At 49.8% G+C, this 25,711-nt stretch overlaps 1 protein-coding gene across 1 annotated transcript; it reads right to left on the bottom strand.

The window, feature by feature from the left end:
- Positions 1–354: 354 nt before the first annotated feature.
- On the bottom strand, positions 355–25,250 carry WDTC1 (WD and tetratricopeptide repeats 1). The gene is made up of 16 exons (XM_005142211.3): positions 25,120–25,250; positions 18,700–18,847; positions 16,565–16,648; positions 15,647–15,693; positions 14,434–14,545; positions 13,851–14,038; positions 13,191–13,373; positions 12,837–12,931; positions 11,478–11,593; positions 10,470–10,545; positions 8,905–9,001; positions 7,588–7,761; positions 4,566–4,801; positions 4,022–4,190; positions 3,421–3,613; positions 355–3,252 (listed from the first exon to the last, which is right to left on the bottom strand). Exons 2-16 carry the CDS (start codon positions 18,805–18,807, stop codon positions 3,055–3,057), a joined length of 2,076 nt encoding a protein of 691 aa, XP_005142268.1. The 5' UTR covers positions 18,808–18,847; positions 25,120–25,250; the 3' UTR covers positions 355–3,054.
- Positions 25,251–25,711: the final 461 nt, after the last annotated feature.

The following is a 25,711-nucleotide window of genomic DNA, read 5'->3' as shown; positions in this document are numbered from 1 at the left end:
AGACACCAGCATCACCTCTCCCTCCCCAGCAAGCCCCAGCTTGCTCCTCCTCACCCCAACATCCGCAGCTCTGGCTCTGACCCAAGCCAGAGGTGGGGTCTGCTCCTGAACACAGCCCCAGCCTTGCTGCACTGACACAGCCAAGCTCCCACACCTGATAAACCAGTATCAGCACTAACCCAGCAGCCACCACAGCGTCCAAACCAGTTCTGGGGCTCCCCAGGAAGCACTGTTGAGTAGACAACACCCAGCCCCACCAGGCCTCCCTCCTCCCTCCCCATCCACTTCCAGAGAGCAGAAAGGTAGAACAAAGGCAGATCAATCCCCCAAACAAAATGACACCAAGAAAAAAGCTAGAAGAAAGAATTGTTTAATCTCTTTAACCCTTTCTCTTCCAGGACCAGAGAAACAAGTGTTCTGCTCCTTCTAATGAGGGCAGTAAGGCTTGTGTGTTACTTCTACAACTGCAGGGGCAAGGTTGACGAGATGACTGATCACCTTTAGTACTTGGAAAAGCAAGAAGCAATGGTCATTGCACTACTAAAGAGAATCCCAGGCTCTCCTCACAGAGAGCCTGCTGCTAGAGTACAAAAATAGAGGAGGCATCCCTGCATATCCCAGCCTAGAAAGAGTTAACCAGATAGAGCAGGAAGAAGCTTTCTCAAAGAGGGGGTTGAAGTAAACAGCAGAGGTCAATAAAGCAACATCTTCTCCCTACTTCCTCAGCATGGGTTTTATTCCTTCACCAATAAATACAAAGCCCTCATTACCAAGTGACAGAGCAGGTAATCTGCCCAGGACAAGGGGCCAGAGGCAGAAAGGTTGTTCTCTCCCCTTCTCTCCCATTATCATTCCTCATCCTTTAACCAACACAGCCATTAACAACAAGCAACCCACTGCAGAGGCCCAGCTCTCCCACAGCTCACAAGGGGAAACCCAACAAGAACTAGCTGCCACAGCACAAGGTAATGGGGAGGGAGAGGCCTGTTCTCTTCAGAGCTTTCCAATCTTGGTGTCTCTGGTTCGAAATCAAAGTGTGCAGACGTCTCCTGAATGCTGGGAAAACAAAGTTTGAGTGGGAGGAGGAGAACAAAAAGAGGCTGCATTGAAGAGGGAAGCCTTAAGCAAGGAAAGAAAAGGCCAGACCATGGCAAAGAGCCACCCAGGTGAGGTTTTTTGCTGTCTCTGGGTTGGGAAGAGCACCGAGTGTTGGAGTACACCTGGGACAGCTTGGGAACCCCACACAGGTACATGGAGCAAGCAGGCACATCTACCCCATGCCCTCAGAGCCAAGTGAGGATCTGGATCTGTCCCAGGATGGCTGGCTCAGCCTTTCCCACAGCTCAGCAGTGCCCAGGTGGCAAGGAGGATGCTCCCACAAGGCTGGGGGTCACTAGGGCTCAGTGCCAACCGGGACAGAGCAGATGGACATCTTTGTCTAAGGGGTAGAGACCTGGTCCTGCTTAACTCCACTGGGGGACTTATCTGTGCAGGGAGCAGTGTCCTTGGAGAGATGCTGCAGCTATGAGGCTCTGGGGCCTCCTTCCCTCCTGTACAAGGCTCACTTATGTCCAGGACTGTTGTGGAGGGGAGAGGAAGCAGTTACCTCGATCAGCCAGAACTGTGCAGTCTCTCTCATCAGTGCTTGGCAGCCAGAGGAGGAAAGGGAGGCCTCTCATCCACAGCAGCAACAGGAAGACCAGGGATTGCACCACATGGAAGAACAGCCCTAATGCAGCACACACACATGCGCACACACTCCCAGACACACATCTCACACCCCTGGGACCAAGGGGTCCATGTTCAGACCTTCAGCAGGAAGAGATACGAGACAGCACAGAGCAGTGAAGATCTCCAGGGGCTCTTTGGTCTTAGTTGATAGTCCTAGAAAAAACAACCTCTTCGGATCCGGTTGTAAGCACAGCTGTGGAAGATCTGCTTGATAGTTAGTGCTTGGCAACTGCAGGAGGGAAGATCAGGGCTGTATGTGACACGAGAGAGGAAAGGATGGAAGCGCAGTGCTGCATTCCTAGGTGCACTCCTGGCTTCGCAGCCACATGGGGAGAGAAGGAAGAAGGAGGAGGGTTCCTGAGAGAACCACTAAACCCATCAGATGTTAGCCCAATGAGGCCCACCTGGGCCAAGACAGAACAGCTGAGTGCACACAAATGCTGCTGTCTAAAAGCTTGACACTTTAGATACATGTACACGGTGGCAACGTTCTCAGCTCCAGCATGGGCGATGTGGAGAGGAGGTGAACACAGGTACATGTGTTTTAGGCAATGGAGAGACCAGCCCCTTTCCTCAGTAGCTTCAGTTACATGAGTCCTAAGCCTCTGCTCAAACCTGCTCTCATTGCTGTCACCTTTCTCCATGGCAAGCACCCCCTGCCCTGCTGAGCTGCGCATACTCAGTGCCTTCACTGATCCATCAACTAAGACAGATGCCCAGGGACAACATGGGCAACACCCAGTCCTTAACACAACACAGCTACATCTGGTGACAAAATGTTAAGAGACAGAAGACAGAAGAAAGATGTTATGGGACATATGAGGTGGTTTACGGCCAACAACCCTAAACCAGGGGCCTCTAGAAAGGCTGGTAGCACAAAAGCAGAGTCAAGCTTTCAAGATCAAGCTCACTGCAGTGAATTCATTCCATAAGCCCTGCCCTAGGTTTGTATTTTATTCAGGAATTTCACATTCCCTCTGCAAATGCACGAATGCAGCCAACCCTGTACCAGAACATATAGCAACTCTGGAAAACAACATCACCAGCTTACACTGCTTACAGACAACTCAAAGACCCCTGTTGGGACTAAATTCCACTAAAGGCAAACCCTGGACTGCACTGCCATGCTGCTCAGTAGCGTGAGGGGAGGAGGAGGAGGTGGTGGTGGTGATGGTTTAGAGACGGCCGCTCCTACCCCTGCCAGCTTGTCCTACTCTGTGCATAGTGCGAAACAGTGCAGTCATTCATCAGAGGAAGTCCAGGACCAAGGAAACTAGGTTCCCTTTCAGCCAGACAGTTAGAGGGAGGAGAAGCAGTTCTGTTTTAGCTGGGCCGGCACTGGACTTGCCCCTCTGAGCTGTCTTCATCATCTGAGCCTCCAGCCCCACCACTGGTCAGTCCTGTAATCCGGTACCCCATGTTCAGCAGCATCACCTCCAGCGGGTCTGCGTTCATGCGCCTCTGGTTAGCTTGGGAAGCACCTTCCATGTCTACCACCACACGGCCATTCAGGGTTTCACTCTGCGAGACAAGAAGGGAGAGAACTCAGCAAGGCAATGCCAGCCCCAAAGAGGGGCTGAAGATGTTACTGCTGCTGCAACTAAGAGATGCCGGTGGGAAATGCCAGGGTGTGTTACATCTCATGACACCAAGAAAGCCTTGCCTTACCTTGCCAAGCACAGCTCTTACCTCTGGCCTGGGGTTCCACAGTCGTACAACCGGGTCAATGCCACTGGTAGCCAGGAAGCAGTAACTGGGATGAGGCTGGAGACAGTTCACGATGGACTCGTCTCCCTGCAGCACTCTAACAAGGTTGGTGGTTTCTTTCTCCCAGATGAAGAAGGAGCCATCATCTGACCCACTGACTATGTACTGTGCATTGCTAGGGTGAGAGGAGCAGAGGCTGGAGATCACAGCTCAGAGCCACAGCTAGTCTCTAGCAGACATGAGAATCTCAGCTGGTTTCTATAATAGGCAGGCTGTCACCCCTCACGCTCACAGATCCACACAAAGCTTGCTGTGTTGGTTCCCTCCATCCCCGGGATTCATGTTTTCAATCCCAAATGGACTGTCTGAAATGCTAGCCCAACTGGGTCCTCTATGGCTCTGCTACTGAACCTGCTGTTCATGTAACCACACAAAGAGAAGGGTTTCTGTCATCTTTCTCAACCCTGCAAACCAGTGTCAGCATCACTTTATGAACAGTCACATGGGGCTCCATGAGGCTTTATCCAATGGAAGGGAGCATTCTCATTCTGCTGCTGCATCCCTCTTACACTCTGCCACATACCTGCCAAAGAAATTGGCCTCTTTGATGTCTGTAGTAGTGTTACAGTGGCCACAGTATCGGAACTTGTAGTCATAGCTGCGCTCCCTCAGCACCATCTCATCCTCCGAGATGGAATCCTTGCGGCCTGTGGCTCGCAGCCGGATGGGGCCACCCCCTTTCTTGTCTTCAGCTGGAAGGACAACACATTTCCCTCATCACAACTGGGGGAGGAAGATGTTCAAAGCCAACAGCACTCCAGGGGACCCCAAGAGCTTTAGAGGAGAGTTAAGGACAACTCCAGCAGGGAGCAGGGCTTAGAGCACAAGCTTCCTTCCACATTATCTCCTGGGTACATCAGATTCCTTTTATCACAGTCTTGCTCAAGAGCAAACCAGGCCCAGGCACAAGGAAAGAACAGGCTCAGGCCAGTTTTTGTGCACAAGAACAATCAATCTCTCTCCAATTGGAGTTTTACTTCAGAAGGACAGTTTAAGGAGAACATTCCTTGCCCCATCATTAGATTGCAGTATAACCTTGAAGCACCCCAGCAGGCACTGGCACTCACCGTTATCGCTCTTGGAGAAGAGGGCTGCATTGATGTCCCTGTCTAGTGCATCACAGGCACTGCTGTGTGCTTGTTCTGGGAACTTCCCTTTAAAGTCATCCAGACACTCCAGTGCTTCTGCCACGTACTTGAGTTCAAAGAGACAGCGGGCAAGGCGGAAATGGGCCTTCAGGTGGCACGGATTCAAGGATATGGCCTTCAGGCAGTCTCTTAAAGCATCATAATGGTCCCCATCCCTGAAGGAAAGGGAGCATGGATCAGAGAGCCCAAGCATTCCCAGCACACATTTCCCACCACTGCTCCCAGCCCTCATTTCACTTCAAAGCTTGTTGTTTTCAGCTCTCTCTATGCACTCAAACACCCCACAAGCTCTGATGCTAATACCATTTACTGCTTCTCAGGGGCCCCATCTGATCAAGCCCAGATCCTTGACTGCAGTCTGAGCACACAGGGAAGCCCAGCAAGTCCTGACCTGCCATTTTAGAACCGACTGTGCAGAGCTGACGGAGAGAACACATTTCGGGAAGTCCTTTGAAGATGGAGGATGCTCCAGCCCTCTGGCCAAGCAGACACAAGGCCTCTCTGCAAGGAGAGCAGGGCCTCCTCGGAGCACGGCAGCTCACGCGTGCCCCTTTGTGGACACACAGTGCGCTAGCATCCTTTGCTGCCCACACTCCCAATCACTTGTAGGCTTCAAGAAGGAGGTACAGAAGCACACTTCAGCACCCTGATGGAGAAATCTCTATTGCAGCAGTTTTTTCTCACCTTTAGAGGAAAAAGCTTGAAGTTCTGGAAGTAAGTGTTACAGCAGACTGGGATCATAATGGATATTTATATCCTGGGTACAGCTCCTGGAGGCTATGCTTGATTCCCCTAAGCTCCAGAGCTGTGGGAATAAGAACGCCTCTGCTTGTGCTCTGGAAGCAGGAGAGACTTGCTGAGTTCTGCATGCTGGCATTCCCTTCAGCTTGACAGAGGCTGAGAAGTCAGGCAAGGCTGCATGCCTGCTGCACCAGCACTGAGCCTCAGCTACCCAGAGGCATCACAGAGAAGACCTTCTCCTAAGAGAATGCCAGGTCTCCACAGGATCTGGTATTGCTGACCAGTGACCACCATTGCTGATGGAATGTTGGTATTCTTAGCCATGGTAAGACTGAGCTGAGCTCTTAGGCACAAGCTGTTCCCTGTGAGGGTGCTGAGGCGCTGGCACAGGGTGCCCAGAGAAGCTGTGGCTGCCCCATCCCTGGCAGTGCTCAAGGCCAGGTTGGACACAGGGGCTTGGAGCAGCTGCTCCAGTGGAAGGGGTCCCTGCCTGTAGCAGGGGTTGGAACTGGATGACACAGATGGGTGCCTCACCAGTTCAGAGCAGAATGGGCTATCAGCTACTTTGCCACCCCCAAAACCCTTCCAACCTCGAATCCCAGTGTCAGCCAGCCCAAGAGACTGGTGTGGAAACACAGATGTAAAGCAGGACCTGACTTGTCCCACTGTTACAGGTTTGAATCAGCTAAGTACTGTTAACATGGACAGCTAAAAGCAGGGCTGGAGACTGATGAAGCTGGCTCTTAGGAGCAGATTTTAAGAGGACAGCTTTAGAAGTGCTGCAGATCCCAGGAGCATCTTAGGGGAGCTGAGCAGGAAGAGAGATCTGTCTCTGTGTTATTCAGAGAATGAGGCCAAGGCAAGACCTGCAGCATCCTGCACAGTTCCTGCTGCGAACACAAAGCACACCTCAGAGACACAGAGGAGTTCAGCATGGGTCACTGTCCAGCTACTCAGTGACATCCCATCACCTTCTGCCATCCAGCAGCAGGAAGCTGGCCACTCTTTCCTGTACCTGAGCAGATTCCAGCTCAGGACTATTTAAATTCTAATCATTGCCCACCACAGAAACCCATCGTGCATACGTTTTCACATCTTCCTGCTACTGAAAGCTGTAGCAAAGCAGGGGCTGACACACAGAAAGGTTTAGATCTGCCAACATCCTTTGGGAAAAACGATTCCTATAAGGAAAACGTCATTCATGAGCTCAGCACTCAGCTTCTGCCTTCCATTCCTTAATCCCAACCTATTGTTCTTCTCCCTCTGAACACCAAGGTCTTTTTGAGGCAGCTCCCAAATCCCTGCTATTGCAAAACAGCGAGTAGGCCAGTTACCAACAGTCACAACAACTGCTGGCTGCTCTTTATCTTGGCAAGAGGAGAGGAGAATTCATCGTGGGGATTTCAGCAGGGAGAGGAGAAGGATATCCTCACAAAGCAAATGGAGATGAAGGACCACAGCTATTTTAACTATGTTCATAGCAAGTCATTATGTGCAGTCTTCCTCTGCTCAAGGAGACAGACACTAAAATAAGCCAGGTGTACCTTGCAGATGCAAGTCAGAGAAGACATTACCTACTGCAGAGGCTAACAGTGTGTCTTGCAACAGTGAAGACAGAACCTCCCCCAGACTGAGACACCGGCTGCCACCTCCCCGCATCCTCAGAGAGGTTTGCTTTCAGTCAAGGGGAAGGTGGGTTGGCTGGGCTAACACAGGAACCTCCAGGACACGCCTGATCATCTGCAGTACTAGTTACCTGGATAAAGCAGCAAGCAAAGCAACTCCAGGCAGCCCTACAACAACCTTCTATCACGAGAGATGAAGTCAGAAAACACTGTAACCATTACCTCATCTGTTGCCAGCAGATTTCGAGCCATACTCTAATGCAGATCAGAACTATCCAAAGAAATGCAAACACCCTTGCAGACACTCATAATGCTGTTACTCAGATTTTGGGTTTCTTTTGAAACAGGAAAGGAACAGAACATTACTCAGCATGCCAGTAGGCAAAATGAGGAGCTACTACCAGCTGTGCTTGCCTGTGCAGTATCTGTGGCTGTGCAATCCCCTTGTTCTATGCCAGAAGTGACCCACTTGACCCAAAAACCCCAACCCTGCTCTGCACAAAGGTTCTGTACAGTGGATCAGGCATCAGTGCTACCCAGATCTCAGTCACCTCTGACACCCTCTGCTTCCTTACCACTTGCGTTTCATGTAGGCAGCAGCTCTGTTTCCATACAGCATGGCATTGTTGGGGGCTTTCTGGACTGCTTTGCTGTAGAGCTGGATGGCTTGAGTCCAGAGCTGGCAAGCAAAGGCCTCGTTGGCTTGCTGCTTGATTCTCTCCAGGTATGGAGGTAACTCCACTTGGGGACTGAAGAGAAAGAAGGAAGGAGCACAGGTAAGTCTCACACACTCTGTGAACTCCAGTTAACTGTCTGCAGTGCTTTGTTCTAGCTTAATAACTCCCAGCAAGCATTAGCTAATACCAGAAATGTCAGACAAAGGCAGAAGACACCCTGTACCTGCATAAACTGGACTTAGGAGGAAGGTTTCTTTTTAACCATCATTTGTATGACAGACATATACCCACAGCTGAACAGTGGGTATTATAAGCATCTAGTCCCTCAGACTTCACCATGACAGCTTTGCTTTGACTGGATAAACAACATCGCCAATCCCACACCACCAGTTCATCAGGAAACCAGGCAGCCCAAGCTGCACAAGGCCCATGCTCAGCAACCCACCATTCCAGCTACATCTCTGTTGTGCTGGAGGGGCCATCTAGAGGAAACAAGCTGAAAACGTCGAACAAAGTGACTTTGTAGAACCCAGACTACCCATATATGGTATTAAGCAACTGTGTCTTGACTTTTAACCGTGGCTCATCAGCCGGAGGAAAAGCAGGCAGCAAGATGTGCTTCCAGTCTGCTGCTGCTTCACCCAGCTGCATTCTGCTCTTAAGAGAGCCCCAGGAACAACAGAGGAGGGCTCTCCACCCCTTCCTAGCTGCCACGCAGACTGCAGGAGTAATGACACCAGTGGCATTGGCGTAAAGCAATTCTGGCTGCTTCAGTTCAGTTTGCAGCAGGCAGATGCCACTAGACAATGGCAAAGGGAAGCAAGGCTCTTTGGACCTGACAGCCTCTCCCATTTACCAAGACACAGTTTCTGCAGGTTAGAACAACTAAGAACACTGCTTCCAGGCCTGAAAAGTCATTTCTTCATTTTGTCCACAGTGATTCATTATAAAGAGGGGAAAAATCCTCATGGACAACATTTCTCCTAAGCCACTCTTGGCTGATCTGACTCTTGTTCACACCAGAAGCAAATACAGCTCCTAGGACAGAGGCAACTTGACAATCAAGTCAACACACTGAGTGAATCTGCACGTCACACCTTGTTTAGCAGCACCTAACCATGGCAAGAAGAACCATAGGATCAAATAGCTCCCTCCAGTACATGGGGACAAGACCAACCAGTAGAGGCCTTCATGCAGGTAGAGCTGTCCCCTTACCTCACATGTGCTCTTCCTTCAGCCAAGCGGAAGCCGTTGCTGTGGAGATGGATGCCATTGGACACTCCGTTGGTAGAGGTTTTGCCATTCTGCACTTCTGAAGGTTAGGAAAGACACCAGAAATACACAGCCATTCTAAGCATCAATGGGGATTATACAAGCTAATGCTTGAAAATAGATGCACATAGAACAAAGTACACACACAGAGGGTGGCTGGAACTGAACTGCCTTCAGACTGACTCTCTAAGTAAGTAATCACCAAGAGCCTGATATTTAACACTGCAGGAGTGTTTATTAACATCAGTAACTTTCTAGTTTAGATTCAGATAAAGAATCACAGAGCTACGTTTAATAGAACAAGGAGGAGTAGAACGACTGGAGGAATCCAGGAAAGGAATTCTACATGCCTGCTTCCTTCCATTCTTTCCTTACCCCACTGCTTCAGGAGCTGTTACAAGCTGAAGTAACCCTCCAAAGGTTGTGCAGCCACATCATCTACCATTTCTACCCTAAATACTCAGCTTAAATGGCTACAACCTGCATTTCTGTTGCAGCTTCACAGCCTGGGAAACTGGGGCTGCTCTCCAAGCCATGCACTGCACTGCTCAGCAACTGCAGTGTGCACAGACATGCATGCACACGAAGCTCAGCTGTTGTACTCACATTGCCTTTACCTGAACTTTCTGTGCCCAACAGGGAGGGGCATTTGCTGCACCCCTGTGAGCCTGTTCAAACACTGTCCTACCAGTGGAAGGGTGACCTCACCAGATACCACAGTCCAGATCACCCACACGCATTCAAGACAGAAGAGAACAGCAGGGCCATGGGTTTGCTACCAGGATGTGAGGGTTACTTAAGGCCTCAAGCACACTGAGTACACAGATCAAACTGTGCCAGAGTGCTCTGAGCACTGCGGTATCTGTGTGTACAAACAGGCCCTGGAAGAAACAGGGCCAAGAATAAAAAGGCTTTTGCATACACTTACTCATCACATAAATGACTTTGATTCAACTATCTCAGCACCAGGAGGGATGCTGGGGCCAGGCCTGATTCAGAGAGTCACAGAATGGTCTGGGTTAGAAGGGACCTTACAGATCACTTTGTTCCAACCCCCAATTCTTAGACAAGGGAAGAAATTGTTCTGTCTCCTTCCTAATGGGTGAAGGAGGGATAACAGACATGAGAGGATAACATTTTACTAGCAAGTTTAAACAACATACCACTCCCCTGCCTGTCCACAAAGCTTCCCCCTGAGCTGAAGGCAGGATACCAGGTCTTCAACCCCTCTACGAAGTCTCCTTTATTCTTTGCACACAGCTTTAAGCATTCTCCTTAGTTCACACATGCAACAGCTCACTTCTCTCCTCAAGACACACATTTTGTCACTCTCTAGAAGGGGTTTAGAACTCAGGGTGTGAAGAGCACTGCAGAAACAACCCAGCAACAGCCAACCCCTGCTTCATTTTCCTTGTTCCTGCCCAGACTGGGCTGACCCCTGAAAAGAGTTGCGTAGTACATGATTTCCTTCTGCCTTCCACTCACTTCCACACTAGCATCATACTCACCCCCTGAAGTGTGGCACTTCTTTGGGAGGAGGAAAGTGTACGGTCGCTGTTTGTATGTTAAATCAAACAAATAGACCTAAGGAATGAAGAAAAAGAATGAGACAAAAGTGAGTGACACACAGCTGCTCAAGTCACAGAAACACAGGGCTGGCTGGGCATTCACTTCCACACCTGCATTCTACTGTTTCCAGTTTTCTAACTGGGAACCTTGGTTAAGGATGGGTACACCCAAGCTGACAGCAGCACCAGTGGTGTCACCCACTGCAGCATTGGCTTCAGAGAGTAGAACATTGAAAACCAGGAGCCTTGTCTTACTGAAGAGGTGAGGAAACCCTAAACCAAGGCAAAAGTGTCTCTAAGACAAAACCAGGACTTCCTGAGATGCTTGGAAAGCAGCCCTGCAAAGCCCTAATGTAACACTGGGATAGGAGCTGAGAGCTCAGCTCAGAGCTGCAACTCATCTAACCCAGGACCTTCTCTCAAAAAGAATGAGTGCACGTGTGAGAAAGATCTGTTGAGGACAAGCAAAGGTCCTGCTTCATCCATGTGGATGAATGCTGGCAGGAGGATTTCACCGATAGGCTTTACAAAGATCCATGAATATCACTTCTAATTAAAGCAATCAAAATTCCAGGTGAAGGCCTTTGCTTCTGTAAGTTCCTTAATTCACTAGATTCTATTACAGAAGCAGTCTGATGCTTCAGGAATGAGTTATGAAATCTTCTCTAGGACTGCACAGGTCAGATCCAGAACTGGGTTTTTTTCCCTCTTTCAGAAGGTAAAATGGGAACTGGGAAACCTGAAGAGAATGTGGTTCAAGTCTGACCAGTGGCAGCACAACAAATTAACCCCTAACACCAGGCATTTAGGCTGAATGAATCAGAAAGCAGGTTAAAAATCGATCATAAGACCCACAGAAAAGTGGCTACAGCCCTTTTTAAACATGCAACAACATGTGGTGAGCCAACACACACAGCCCCATATGAAGCTTTTGAGCTGTGTCCTTACCTGTTCCCCTCCCATGTTGACCAAAAGCTCAGTGCCATCAGGGCTGAAGGTGACGTATGTGGCCACCAGAACTCTCAGCCTGTTGTTGTAATCTGGAAGCTTCACTGGAAGGTGCCCTGGGGAAAGAAATGGTCCATGCACATCAGCTTCACTTGCAGCTGTTGTCCTTGTCCCACCCCAGATGCTCCCTTCTACAGGGTTGGTAGGAGAGCAATGTATGAAGTGATTTTTCCATTTCCTCCTGATGTTTATTGAATCCTTCCATCAGCCACTGTATTTAGATCTTCAGGAGAAATCCTTTGCCATGAAGTGGTGGGACACTGGCACAGGCTGCCCAGACAAGCTGTGGCTGCTCCATCTCTGGCAGTGCTCAAGGTCAGGCAGGAGAAACCTAGTCTAGTAGAAGGTGTTCATGCCCATGGCAGGAGGTTGGAACTGAATGAGCTTTAAGGTCCCTTGAACCCAAACCATTCCATGATTCTATGAAAACACACAGATGTGCACAGCTGCCTTTTCACAAGCTCTAGATATCAATTCTGCAAGGCCATCTCCATATGAAGACTGGGTTACAACTAGCTTGCTAGCAACAAAGCCTGCAGAACCCAGTAAATCTCTGGTTTAGGGATTCATTTTGGATTTGGCCTCTGTGATTCATGGCCATCTGCAAGCAAATACCTGCATCCTCAACCCTCTCATCAGACTCCCTTCATGGAGCCCTTAGCACAACCAACCCAAAGCTCCTAAATATTCAGCTCACACACAGGTTCTTTTGCTTCAGACAGCAGATGTGTTGCATGACCAATTCAGGAGACCTAAGAAATCCTCTAGCGGGGCTCAGCAGCAGCAAGACTGTCAGAACTGGTCTGCTGAACATGCTGGTCTATGAGTTTGATAAAAACCAAACATTTTGGGGAAAAAGAGATAGCAAATAACAAGCACTGGAGAGAATGTCACCTTTGTTGCCCAGATACTGCGGCACTGATGCTTCACCTGCAGAATGAGGGCAAGCCACTTCTCTTCTGTGCCAGAAAGACAGTGATGATAATGAACAGCAGCCTTGCTGGGACCAGTTCCAGGAAGAAACCTATAGCCCCCCATTGATCCAAGAAGTAAGGCCAGCTCACCACCGCACACCACTGCCAAATCAGGGAGTGTTATGCAGGTAACATGCACAGGTAACCTGTTATGCAGGTACCATAAGCAAGAATTCACAGCATAGAGGTGAAATAAACTACTATTCCATGGACCACCCCTATATCAGAGGACTGTTCCAAGCACTGGTTGCTTCTGTCATGGGTAGAACTCCACTTCTTCAGGCATTAAGTCCCACCAGTGTCCCCCTAGCATAGATGCCAGTACCTGCCACGTAGTACTGCGCTGCACCATCTGGGAGGGGTTTCTGTCTGTCACAGAACGTGTGTACTCCAGCTGAAGGGCTCTGCTTCATGCTTTTCCTAGCCAGAAAGAAGAACAGCCTTAAAACCACAGCATTCAACTGCTGGAAGCCTGCTCTAGACTGACACTTCTTGCTCACACACAAGGGCAAGGCCTCCTGCTTATACAGCTGTGCACTCACCAGCCTGCTCCACACCACACAGATGGACTGGGCAAAACACCACAGTGAGCCCCAGACATTGTTCCCTGTCTTTCCCTTCCCACCAGAGCCTTGAACAGATCCCTGGACCACTACTGTCTGCCTGGAAGTGCCATTACCTGTGGTTGTGGATCATGCGTATGTCGTAGAGCCGCACAAAGGGGCCACTTGCCCCCACTGCCAAGTAGTTGTTATCCTGGGGGTTGACCGTCAGGCACTTGGCCTCCACCAGCTGCCCACAGTACTCTGTGAGGTCTATGAGCACCTCTGAACGTTTGCTGTTCTCTCGCAGATCGTACTGTCTGCAAAAGGAAGAGAGGGTCAATCCGTGCCACCAGGCAACAGAGTCAGCACTAAGAGAGGTCTTAGCTTGTCTATTGAGTATGGGGAGGCATAGCTTCCTGTGAACATGCATTTCTCCATATGTGTCCTTCAGGTCATTTGGTGTTTGCTTGTATGAAAAGTGGAACAGAGTCTCACAGTAACTTTACTCTTTGAAGAGTCTCAAAGACTGTGGAGAAAAACATTGCTCAGTGTTGTACCTCCCTTCCACTCAACGTGGCTGCTCCTTTCTTGGCCTCCCTTTGCAGTAGAGGAAAACAGAGGAGCTAAGGAGAGTCTTTATCAGAGGAGGCTACATTTCAAGATGAATCCTTCCAGTCCCAGGAAAGGGAGAAATGAGCTTAAGCTCTTCAGAGAGAGACAGATGTGTGTGTAACATATACTGCAATGGGGCCTGATCCAGTTCATTTTGGGGCAGAACAACTAGAGTTTTGTACCTGATGAGCCCATCTTCTGCTGCACTCCAGAAGGTGTTAGGCCACATGGGAGCTGTGGCGATCCGCTTCACTCTGTTGGTGTGATCTCCAAACATGTGGATGGTCTCCTTGACAGTCAGGTCATGGACATGCACCTTGGAATCTGCAGCTCCTGTGATGAGGATCCGATCCCCTGAATGTGGCAAGAACTGTTGGGAGACACATTTGACATTCAAACCTGAAGTGCTGAGCCTGTTCCCACAGGTTTAGGAACACAGGATGACCTGCGTTCTTATCTACATCGCAATGCACCCACACTCAGGATGCACCAGCTACAGCAGCACACAAAATAGTCTCTTCATCACACATCCTAATCTGCTACAATCATTCCCTTTGACTTTATAGGGAGCAGGAGATAAACGTGGGAGCTGCACAACCTAAGAAGTGCACGTATTTTTTCCTAGCATTAGCAATACTGAATCCTATTTTTTTTGGGGGGGGGGGGTGGAATTTGCTTTCAGGCAAATGCTTCCCAGCAAGGATCTGTTCTCTTGCTGCTCAGGTTGCTCATTTTGATAGTTGTTCATTCTATCTAATGATATACCTTGACAGAAAAGATGTTTGCAGTGTGTCCTGTGTGCATAGAAAGGAGCTTCTTGTGGTGCAGAGGATCCCAGACAATGGTATGCTGGTCATCAGAGCCAGAAGCCAACAAGCTAAAAGAAGCAGAAGAGAAATATGCATCATGTATTCTTCTGTTCTAAGCTGTGACTGATTTCTTGCAGTGCTTTGACCACAGGCACCCAGTAAGTTAATTCAGCTCTAAGCCCACTTCCCCTCTCTATTCTCAGCTGTGTGCTCTTGCTGCTCCCCATGCACCCATCCATTGAGCCAGTTTAGGGAGCTAAACCAGCCAAACAGCAACTCCATGGACAATAAAGCGAGTGGGTTTTGTTGGTTCAGCACAGACTCCAGAGGCACAGGGGAAGACAATAGGAGCATTTGGTCAACAACAAAATGCAGAGTCTCCTTTTTGCTTATTAGCCTGGCTGCATGAACTGCTCCACATCATCCCCAGGCCCAAGCCAAGGCATTCATTCCTGGACTTCGGATGGGCCCAAGCAGTCCCAAGCCAGGGCTCATGTGGTTATTCACTAAGTGCAGGGTGTGGCAGTGACATTGCAAGGCACTGTCTGCCTTTTACGTCTATGTCAATGAAGCAAAAGCATCTGACATCTCCAACCATCAGCTTGTTCAAACTTACTTCCTTGTAGCCAGATCTCTTTCAAGAGCACAACATTTCTACTGGGAAGTCATTCTAAAGAGCATCAGACTTGGGAACTTGTGAGAGGCATGGCAAGAAATACATGCTCTTCCTTCCACCCAGTCATTTCTCATGCAGATAATGCTCTTGTATTTAGTTTCCCTCTAAAACTGCAGAGTAGTAAGTGCTCTACCTCACTGCCCTATGTATTTGCCCACAGCAGAAGCTTTTAAGAGCATTGGGAAGGGGGTGGGGTCACCACCAGCTGGGCAAATCCTAAAGCTCCATTCTAATCCATAATACCATTTAAGAGAAGAGAAGCAGACTTCAATCTCCACTTCTTAGGCTGATCATTTCCCTTCTGAACTCACCAAAGGGGCATTTCTAATAATATACAGATCTATTGAACAAAATAAAAGTGCTGTTGAAGTGTGAGCTCTACTATAGTTCAAAACTTGGAGCTGGGGCTTTACTAGCAATGGGAAGCATCTTACTCTTGGGAGAACCTGTGGTTATCAGTTGGTTGATCCCCTGAGTCACACCACATACTTACTCTCCTTTTTCATTCCATTCTAGGCAGTTGACACACCCAGAGTGACCCTGAGGAAGAAAACATAATGGGAAGAGAGGATTACACAAACTTCAGACTTCTCAAACAGAGCTGCTCCAAGACAAGTACACGGAGAGCTCCCAACACATAACAGCTTGTTCCAATGTGGAAAAACCCACCCACATAGCAGATAAGCACCTCCAGCCATGCTCTAGCAGTTAGGTTAGAACAGGCAAAATGAAATAAATAAGCCAAAAATAGGTACTGTTGAATAAAATGGCAGTTGAATCTCAGAGGCTACAGAGGAATTCCTGCTGCACACATGGAAAGGTGACTTTGCTTCCAAAGCCCTTGGCTAGGCTGACAAATTACATGTACAGGTTCTCTGGGAACGCATGGGAAATGCACTTTGGGTAACTCCTTTAGAAGCACCTTGCTGCTGGGTGACTGTATAACCCACCTCCATTCAAATGAACTAACAACTGTCCCAGGGAAGACTAGGGGAGCATTGAGCAGTGTTTAATACAGGAGATGCAACTGAAAAGGGGAACGAAAGAATCCGTCCTCCCCCAAACCAAGAGAATCTAAAGACCTTTTTAAGCCGTGTCAGACTGCAATACAACAACCTGTTCTTTAGGCAACACATTACCCTCTTCAACATTCCAGCCGAGTATCTCAAACAGTTGACAGCTGCCTTCTTCAGGCACCACTATTGGGATTAGCTGCTACACACTCGTTAAAGGCTCTTGTAGGTGTGTGTTAGGTAATGCAGAAAGCTCACACAAGCTCTCACTGAGCTATTCCTGGCTCTAATGCAGTCTAGGGGACTAAATAGTCAGCATCTATCCCATACAAGAGAGAATTTCATATACTCCTGCTGTACAAGTAGCCCTGCTTGCTCTTTAAGCACAAGCCATTTACCTGCAGCTCTGCTTCTAGGCCCAGGCGTCGAATGAAAGGGTCGGTGACGTGATAGTGTCGCTCGAAGCCCAGCGCACCCCTCTCCTAGGAGGCAAACAAGCAGCACACTCACTACAGCAAACAAAACACTCCCTTTGCCCTTTAAAAGAAGGTTTAAAACTCAAGCCGGGGCCTTGCCATGTACTGGGGTGTCCATAGCATCAAGTACCTGTGCAGTAGGAAGGAGACGTCATTTGCATCATCTCCAGGTAGGTAGTGTGTAATCCTTGCCCCTGAATTGGTTTGAAGTGATGTTTTTCTCATTGCTAAGCTCCAGCTGTGTGGCCAAGACAAGGTCTGATGCCCACACCAGGCCAGAATATTGTGCCTACTTCGAGCCATAACCAGGAGATACAAAAGGGCTTGGGAATGCCTGTCATTATCTCTTGGCAAGGATTTCAGCAGCCACTGCAGTACTAGAGCACAGCTGCTCAGGAGACATCTGTCATTGCACAGATCCTGCCCTGCAGCACCACCAGCACCACCACCACAGGGCAAATACTGGGGCACATCACTGGACAGCATCCTTTAGAGATGGTTTCTTTCAGCAGGACTGGAGTGGGAGCACGTAGCTGCAGTGCCACAGCACAGCCTGTACTACAGAGAGGAGAGCAGCTGCCACAGGACTGCGTCAGTACAAATGAAGGTGAAGAAAAGCAGGGCAGTTGTTTCCCCTGTGATCTCACAGGCTTTGCAGATGCAGGAGCAGATGGCTTCGATGAAAGAAGGCCAACTGCAGAGGCAGGCCTGAGGAACAGGGAATGCAAGTCATATTCTGAATGGAACATATAATGTCCAAGGAGGTTCATTCCTTGGTCTCATCTTGTGCCATGCTACAGCCAGGTGAAGATAACTTAAGTCTTCATTAGCACCATTCAGAGATGGGAACACCAGTATTAAACATTAGATTAGGTACTAGGAGCATGTTAGCAGTAACAGAACTGGCACACCACATTACTTCATATGGGGCTGCAGAGCTGTAATGAACTCCACAGAGCAAAAGCTACTGGAAAACAAAATGGAGACAGAAAGGGGGAAAGGAGAAGCAAAACAGGTTTTTTGTAGGACAAATCACTTTTTATATGATAACATTCCCAAAACACTCCTAAGCACAGTGCAAGGTGCAGCAGTTCTAACTGCCTTGCTACGGCAACCCCAGTGGCTCTGAGGTCTGTGGGATACTGCTTTTCCCACAAGGAAGTGTCAGGCTTGGAAATCTTCCCAAGGTCAGGCATCAAAGTCTAAGAGAGCAGAGTGTGAAAGAGTGCCAGGCTAAGGCTCTAAGCACAGACCCATCCCTTCCTTGTTAGAGCAGCAAAACAAATCTCTGTACATAGATTAAATCACAAGTCTATACCACAAAGTGTGGTACCAAACTGCAACGTGGAGAGAACATTCAAGCTCCTAGTTCCTTATTCTGGCCACTACCAGCCCACTTGCATGAATGCTGATTACCAGCAGAGCTGCAAGTGATTTAAGGCTTCTGAGTCCAAGTAATAATTGCCTATTGTGTCTGCTGTAGCTGGTCCTTTCACGTTAAGAGATCTTTCACCAAATGCAGCCATCAGATGACTGATGCGACCATAGGACAAGTTTTTCTCTACACAAAGGAAGCAACACGGCACTTTGTAAAGAAAGAGAGCCAGAAGACTGAGACAGAGATCATTAGCTTTACTGCAGTCAGAAAATACCTCTGATGGCAAGATCACACAAAGAGAACACAGAAAGCAGCAGACAGAAAGCTCATGCGGGGAGCTAGCTAGGGTCCTTTTTGGTGCTCAAACACAAGTCGCTGTATTCCTCTCTTCATCCTTGTATTCAAAAGGAACAGACCTGCTGATGTCAAACTAGCACAGGGAGCTCCTGCTAGACAGAAGAGCTGTATTCCTGTTCTGTCATACTTCAGACAACTTCTTCATTAAGGATAGTAACAGGTCCTATGTATTTCTCTCTTAAGCTTCTTACACAGCTTATCAATATGTAAGGAGCAGGTCTTTTCAGAAGTAAAGGCAACACTACGAGTATTTCCCAGGCCACGAACACCAACCCTCTATGTGCTGTCCACTCACCAGGAGCAACACTTGGCTAACACATACCTTGATCTGTCTGTGGATGATGTCTCTGGTAATGTTTGCTTTTGCCATCTTCTTGTGATGGGGCAGACAAAAAGAAGCTATTGGAAGAGCTGCTGTACATCCAAGCATGCCACCAGAGCAAAGATCCACACAGAGGGCATTTAATTACCTGCAGGACAGAACAGGAAGAAAGTAAAGGCAGGCATCCAAACCTTAGGGCCAGTCATATACAATGTCAAGTGCTTCATCTTCAATAGCAGTGGCTAAGAAGTGAAAAGCTTTGCATGAAGGCTCATTGAAGAAACTCGAGGATGAGAAGGAGCAATGCAAGGCTGAAGAACATCCTGAGTTTGCAGAGGAATTCCAGGATTACCCAGCCTAGAGAAGTCATGTTTCTGTGCCAAAGACCCTCCCAGTCCAGGGCAGCATCTGGTTCCCAGCTTGCTCCAACCATTCCATGTCCACTCATAGAATCCCAGCCTGGTTTGGGTTGGAAGGGACCTTAAAGCTCATCCAGTCCCAACCCCTGCCATGTGCAGGGTCACCTTCCACTGAGAGCAGCTTGCTCCAAGCCCCGTCCAGCCTGTGCCAGTGCCTCACCACCTCTTACACCATGAGTAAAGAAGGCATTGACATTTGTGGCCACCTCTCCTCTCTCATTTACTACATGCGATTACCAGCCAAAAACCAACCCCCAAGAAAAGGGCATTTAGTGTTTCTTTGGAATCAGCCACCCATCAAAGCCACCATCACTTGGACACCCAACTACATTAGCACTAGGAAAGGGGTGATTATTGAAAGTTGCATATCCAGGAGGAATGAGAGTTTGTCACCCTCCTAATGGAATTCCACATTTAATGCACTAAGCTAAATAACGTGAAGCCTGTAGAATGAGGCAGACCTGCTGTGCACAGAGAAACCATGAGGGTCCTGCACCCAAGGAGCTCCAAAGCCCTGGCCTTCAGCTTCCATCTGCTTCCCAAAACCTGGTAGTGTGCATACATAGGCATCTCCCCATGGGCAGGAAGTACCAGGAGTTCATTCTTCCTGACAACAGTTCGTTCCACGTGGAAGTTTCAATTGCTTTCCTACCACAGCTGGCTCCTCCATGAACACAGAAACCTTGTTAGACCTATAGATAGCAAGAACTACCATCCAAACACACACAAAAGCCAGGTTTCTTGCAGTGGGCTCCCAAGCAGGACTTTCAGGGTAGCCATAGGATCAATCCAATGTAACACAGGCAAAAGGCACACTCCCCCAGAACCCACTGGTCAGCCTGAAACTGAGCTACTCCCTGTGTATTAGTTCATCACAAGTGTATTTAATCCATATTCCTTTTACTCCAGAAGTAGCTCCATGAAAGACACCAGGAGGATACCTCATGTTTTAAGCACTCTCACGTTAAGCATGAGCTGCTTCCCTCCCAGGGTTAACAGCAAGAGGCAGCACCATGACTGTGTTTGATCATCAGTATCTCATGCTAATTTTTGTAGTAAGATGATGAAGTAATCACATTTTGATACTTGGCCTCCTGTTTCCCATAGGTATTGTTCTGCTTCTTTATGGAGATGGAGCCTATAGGCAGACACCACCAACTGCCTTCTGAAGAGCTCACAAGCACGGGAGGGAGAGGAAGCAGCAAAGCACCTCAGCACAAGGGTAAGCACAGGAAACCAGGGGAGACCCCTTGCTGGTGCCCAAGGCCATATCTACATACACATGCTAGCTGGGCTGGATAAGCTCCATTGCTGGAGACATCCATGAGGATGTGCTTTCCAGGAACACTTCTCTGCCAAGTTCTCCAAGACAGAGAACTGCTAATTCACAAAGCAGCTTCAGGTTTGGATACACCAAGCATGCAGGGATGTGTCCTGGGTTCAGCTGGAGCAGGCATTTTTCTCCTTCTTAGTAGCTGGTGCTCTGTGGTTTTGACTTTCAGCCTGGGAACAGCGCTGACAACACTGATGTTTTTAGTTGTTGCTCAGTAATGTTTAGTCTGACCAAAGACTTTGTGAGTCTCATGCTTGCCAGGGAAGAGGGGAAGCTGGGAGGAAGCAGAGACAGGACACTTGACCCAACCTAGCCAAAGAGGTATTCCATACCACAGCACGTCATGCCCAGTATAGAAACTGGGGGCAGTTATCCAGAAGGGTCAGATCACTGCTCAGGTTGGGCTGGGTATCATTCAGTGGGTAGTGAGCAGCTGTATTCCCTTCCCTGGTTATTTCCCATATCATTATTATTACTGGTGGCAGCAGCAGTGGTTTGTGTTATACCTTAGTTACTGGGCTGTTCTTATCTCAACCCAAGGCAGTTACATTCTTTTGATTCTCCTCCCCATCCCTCTGGGAGCAGGGGAAGGAAGAAGGGGTACAGTGAGTGAGTGGCTGCATGGTTCTGAGTTACTGACTGGGCTTAAACCACCACAGTATGAATCCAGACATCCTTCCCAGCTAACAAGCCTCTCCCTGCCCTTCTTCTGGGCTGGATCCCCATAGACTGCCCTCCTTACCAAACCCTCCAGTGTACAGAGATGCTGTCTCCATCCATAGCTACAGCAGGGCAGAGAGACCCTCCATCACGGTGACACCTTGACAGTTCAGCCCTCAGGCCAGGGACTCTAAGAACTTCTTACCTCTAAGCTGATATGTCAAGGCTCCCCTCCTCTTTGTAGCCCTATTAAACACACCAGCCACCCAACACTGCCTGGGACTAGTGACACTTAATCAACTTTACCCAGAGAGGTGAATGACCCATTAATACACAGTACACTGTCAAGAGACACAAGGGACAATATTCCAGCAGATCTCAGTGTCTCACTCTTAGAGCTTCCCTACAACACTCCCAACCATCATCTGCAGTCCCCCTCTCCCGGCACCATCCAGCTGACTCTTCCCTGCCAGGGCCTGCTTGTCTTCCTCTGTAAGAGCAGTTTGGGTTTCTTTTGCTCTTTAGACCCCAAAGAGACCTCAAACATTCAACCCCCTCAAAACCTACCACTCCTGAAGGAAGACTCAAATTCTCTCACTTGTCAACCAAGTCTCCTCTGCATAGCATTTGATACCTTCTCCCACTGGCCAGGGGGGTGCAGCAAAGCACATGTGAGTGGTTTTAGGGTTAGAGAAGTGTTGTGGAGCTTCCCAACTCTCTGGACAGGTCATTGTCAGTAACTCAGAGGTGTTCTGAACACTCATCAACACATCTTAACTTTATTTCTTAACAGATATAGATCAAGATCACCCACAAAAATCAACCCTTTGCTTGACAAAGTGGAATAAGCCAGAGTTTAAACCAAAACTGACTTTAAAGATGCCAATACCAGCAGCCAAGGCTGTGCTGTATATGCTTGGCTGAGAAGACTCTAAGAGCCTTTCTTGCCCTCATCGAGCTGGGAGGTTTTGTTGCTCTACAGATATTCCACTGCTGCAAAGACTTTGGCAACCTGAAATGATGACGGAATCATGGACAAATCATCCCAAATTGTCTCTTTCCACATCAGACATTGTCCATTAGCTACAAGTGGTCACAATCCCAGACCCACTCACACTATGAATATGACAGTTACTTAGTTCTTAAGTTAATACATGTAGAGATCCTACTATGAAAGAGGCATTATAGAACCCCAGAGTGGTTTGGGTTGAAGGGACCTTAACAGTCATCCAGCTCCAACCCCTGCCACAGGCAGGGACCCCTTCCACTGGAGCAGCTGCTCCAAGCCCCTGTGTCCAACCTGGCCTTGAGCACTGCCAGGGATGGGGCAGCCACAGCTTCTCTGGGCACCCTGTGCCAGCGCCTCAGCACCCTCACAGGGAACAGCTTCTGCCTAAGAGCTCAGCTCAGTCTCCCCTCGGGCAGGTTCAAGCCATTCCCCTTGGCCTGTCCCTACATCCCTTGTCCCAAGCCCCTCTCCAGCTTTCCTGCAGCCCCTTTAGGCGCTGGAGCTGCTCTCAGCTCTCCCCTTCAGGAGCCTTCTCTTGTCCAGGCTGCCCCAGCCCAGCTCTCTCAGCCTGGCTCCAGAGCAGAGCTGCTCCAGCCCTCGCAGCAGCTCCATGGCCTCCTCTGGCCTCACTCCAACAGCTCCAGGTCCCTCTGGTGCTGCTGCCCCAGAGCTGGATCAGGGCTGCAGGGGGGTCTCACAGAGCACAGCAGAGGGGCAGGATCCCCTCCCTGAGCTCCTGCTTACACTCTGGGGGTGCAGCCCAGCACATGGACTCAGGCCACACTGATGGGTCCTGGGGAGCTTCTCATCCACCAACACCCCCAAGTCCTTCTCCCAGGACTGCTCTTAATGCTAAAGACTATATTGACCACCCCACTGTACACATAGAACAAGTTTCTAATTATTTTATAACTTGATCATGGCAGAAAGCATAAAATGCCCCAAGATTTGCAGGTCTTCTGGAAAACACACATCAATATTTAGACAAGAATCATCTGTGACTCCAATTTCTCAGCCACTTACAGGCTTCACAAAGCCCCTTTGAAACCTGGCCATTTGTTATCAGTAAAGGCATGTAAATTGGTATAGGATGCTCCTCTTTCAGCAAACCCCTAACTTTCAGACATACTGTTTCCTAACCCATTCATGCAGCTGTCTCTGAACAAAACTTGCTCAACCAACTCCTGCTGAGATGAGAGGATTACGTCCCAGTGACAAGGAACAATTTTGGATCAATCTGCACCATTGCTACCAGTGATGACCCCACAAGGAGCTTCACTTTGACTACACGTAAGAGATGATGACCCTTAGCTGACACTGGAGCACAGTTCTCTCTCCCCCTACAGGGGCATCTCTGCACTCAATTCCAAGGCAGGACAACCTTCTGTCATCCCTCACTGTTCCCAACCTGCCCGGAGCACCCAGAACCTGGGCTCTAGCTCCAGCTGTCACCTCAGCCACAGGGACAGCCTCTTCTCACACTGCACCCAGAAGCACTGAGAGCTGCAGTCAGCTGCAGGTCACTCCTGGCCACTTCTGCTCCTGTAACACAAAGCTCCAGAGGCAGAAGAACTTTCGCAACACTCGGCCTTTAAACCTGCAGTCAAAGATTAACAAGGCAGAGATGCCTGCAGGCTCCAGGTCTGGGCTGACACTGACAGTATCTTCCAAGCCCTTTCGGCTCCTGGAGAACCCACTTCCAAACGGAGTTCTGGGGATCATCCTTGAGTGAGCAGCACTCAATGAGCAACCCAACTCCTCACTGTTTGATGCACCCAAGTTTCCCAGTCTCCAAACTCAAGGTCATTGGAGAGAAAAGCAGCATTCTGCATCCTCCAAGCCTTGCACATACACAGCTCATCCCAAAGGAAGCTTGCTCTGACCCTGCCCTGAAGCATCTACAAATGACATCACCCACCCAAACACCACCTAGGCCCCAACTTTAGCCTCACCACTTATTTTCCCTTTCCTCTTTACCCTGATTTTCCAGAGGTCATAGATCACATTATGAGAGATACATAGAGACTGGTATTAACAAACCTCGAGAGGTAAGAAGCAAGGACCTGGTGAGCAGCAGACACCTCAGAACAACGTTTAGCTCTGGCTGAAGGAGTCACCAGGAGCAGCAGTCGCTCCCAGCCAACAGAAGGGGAAGCAGCTGCTTACAACAGAGGTGGGCAGGAGAAGAGGTAGGATCCGAAACCTGACAGAGCCAGCACAAGAGGACGGCCGTGTCCAGACAACTCTGCTGTGCCCACAGGGTGGTTATAGCTCAGGCATCCTCCAGCCACCCTTCACCAGCCCAGCACAACTCACAGGCCAATGGCAAGACCTACATGGTCCAGGAGCTGCAGGAAGGAGTTCAGGCAGCAGACACTGGCAGAGGAGAAAAGGCTCATGTGCTTCCCAAGGGAACGGGCTGCAGGACACTCACTGGAAGCTCCACGGGGAGACTGGAGCAAGGGAAAGGCAAGCAGGGCAGAGGCAGCCCTTAGTAAAGGGGAGGGGAAAGTGAGGACAGGGCAGCACCAGATGCAGGAGGGGGAATGAGGAGTGAGGAAGTAGAGGCTGAACCCGGCGAGCGGGTAGGACCAGCCAGAAGATGCAGGTATCATCAGAGCTGAAGGGGAAGAGGTGCTTGTCAGTAGGGGGAGAGGCTGGATAAAGGGGGAGGCTGCATAAAGGGGAGGATAAAGGGGGAGAGAGATAAAGAGGGAATGGATAAAGGAGGGGAGGGGTAGAGAGGGAATAGATAAATGGGGGGATACAGGGGAGGATAATGAGGGGAACAGATAAAGGGGGAGGCTTCTCCATTGGGATGGGGTCAGGCTCCTAGAAAGGAGGTGTGGGGAGCGCCTGGGATGGGAGCTGGGGCGGGGGTAACCGCAGGAACGAGAGGGATAGAGCGGGCACCGTGAGGAGAGGCAGCCGGGGCCGCGGGGCCGGTGAGCCGCCTGCCCCAGCCACGGGCACCGCTGGGCCGGCCCTGGGACCGTTACCTGTCAGGCCTCCCGGGCACTGGAAGTTGCGAGGCTCCATCCATGCAGGGGGCAGCGCAGGACACGCGGAAGGAGCAGCCGGAGAGGCCCCGCAAGCCCCGGACCTCGTCCCCCGGAGCCCCCGACACGGGCCCCGCCGTCCCCCGGCCCGGCCCCTGTTTACCCCCTCAGCTGTCCGGGGCTCAGCGGCACCCCCCGCAGCCGCTCGCCCCGCGCCGCTCTGCGCATGCGCCACGCCAACTGCGCCACCACCCCCCTCGCACCCGCAGCTAACCCAACTCCGCGCAAACGGCGTAATTCGCGTTCGAGAATACGTCCTACGGCCTGCCCTCCCGGCGGCCGGACACCTCGTGACTGACAGCTCTATCAGCCAATGGGAAAGGGCACAGCGCCTCGCTGCAGGCTCGACCAATCAGAACGAGAGGAGGTGGGAGCGCAGGGCCGCGAAGGGGCTGCTGGGAGTTGTAGTCGGAGGAGGAGCCATGGCCGCAGTGCGCTGTGCCTCCAGCAGGGAGCGGAGCAGCCGATCCCTGCCCAGCGCGGTGGGTTTCCCATTGGAACTGGGGGATGTGGAGTGCAGCACAGACGGGTT

This window comes from Melopsittacus undulatus, chromosome 14, assembly GCF_012275295.1.
Source record: "Melopsittacus undulatus isolate bMelUnd1 chromosome 14, bMelUnd1.mat.Z, whole genome shotgun sequence".
NCBI classification, from domain to species: domain Eukaryota; kingdom Metazoa; phylum Chordata; class Aves; order Psittaciformes; family Psittaculidae; genus Melopsittacus; species Melopsittacus undulatus.
The sequence above is the reverse complement of the archived record's forward strand: the minus strand, read 5'-3'. Positions and strand labels throughout refer to the sequence as shown.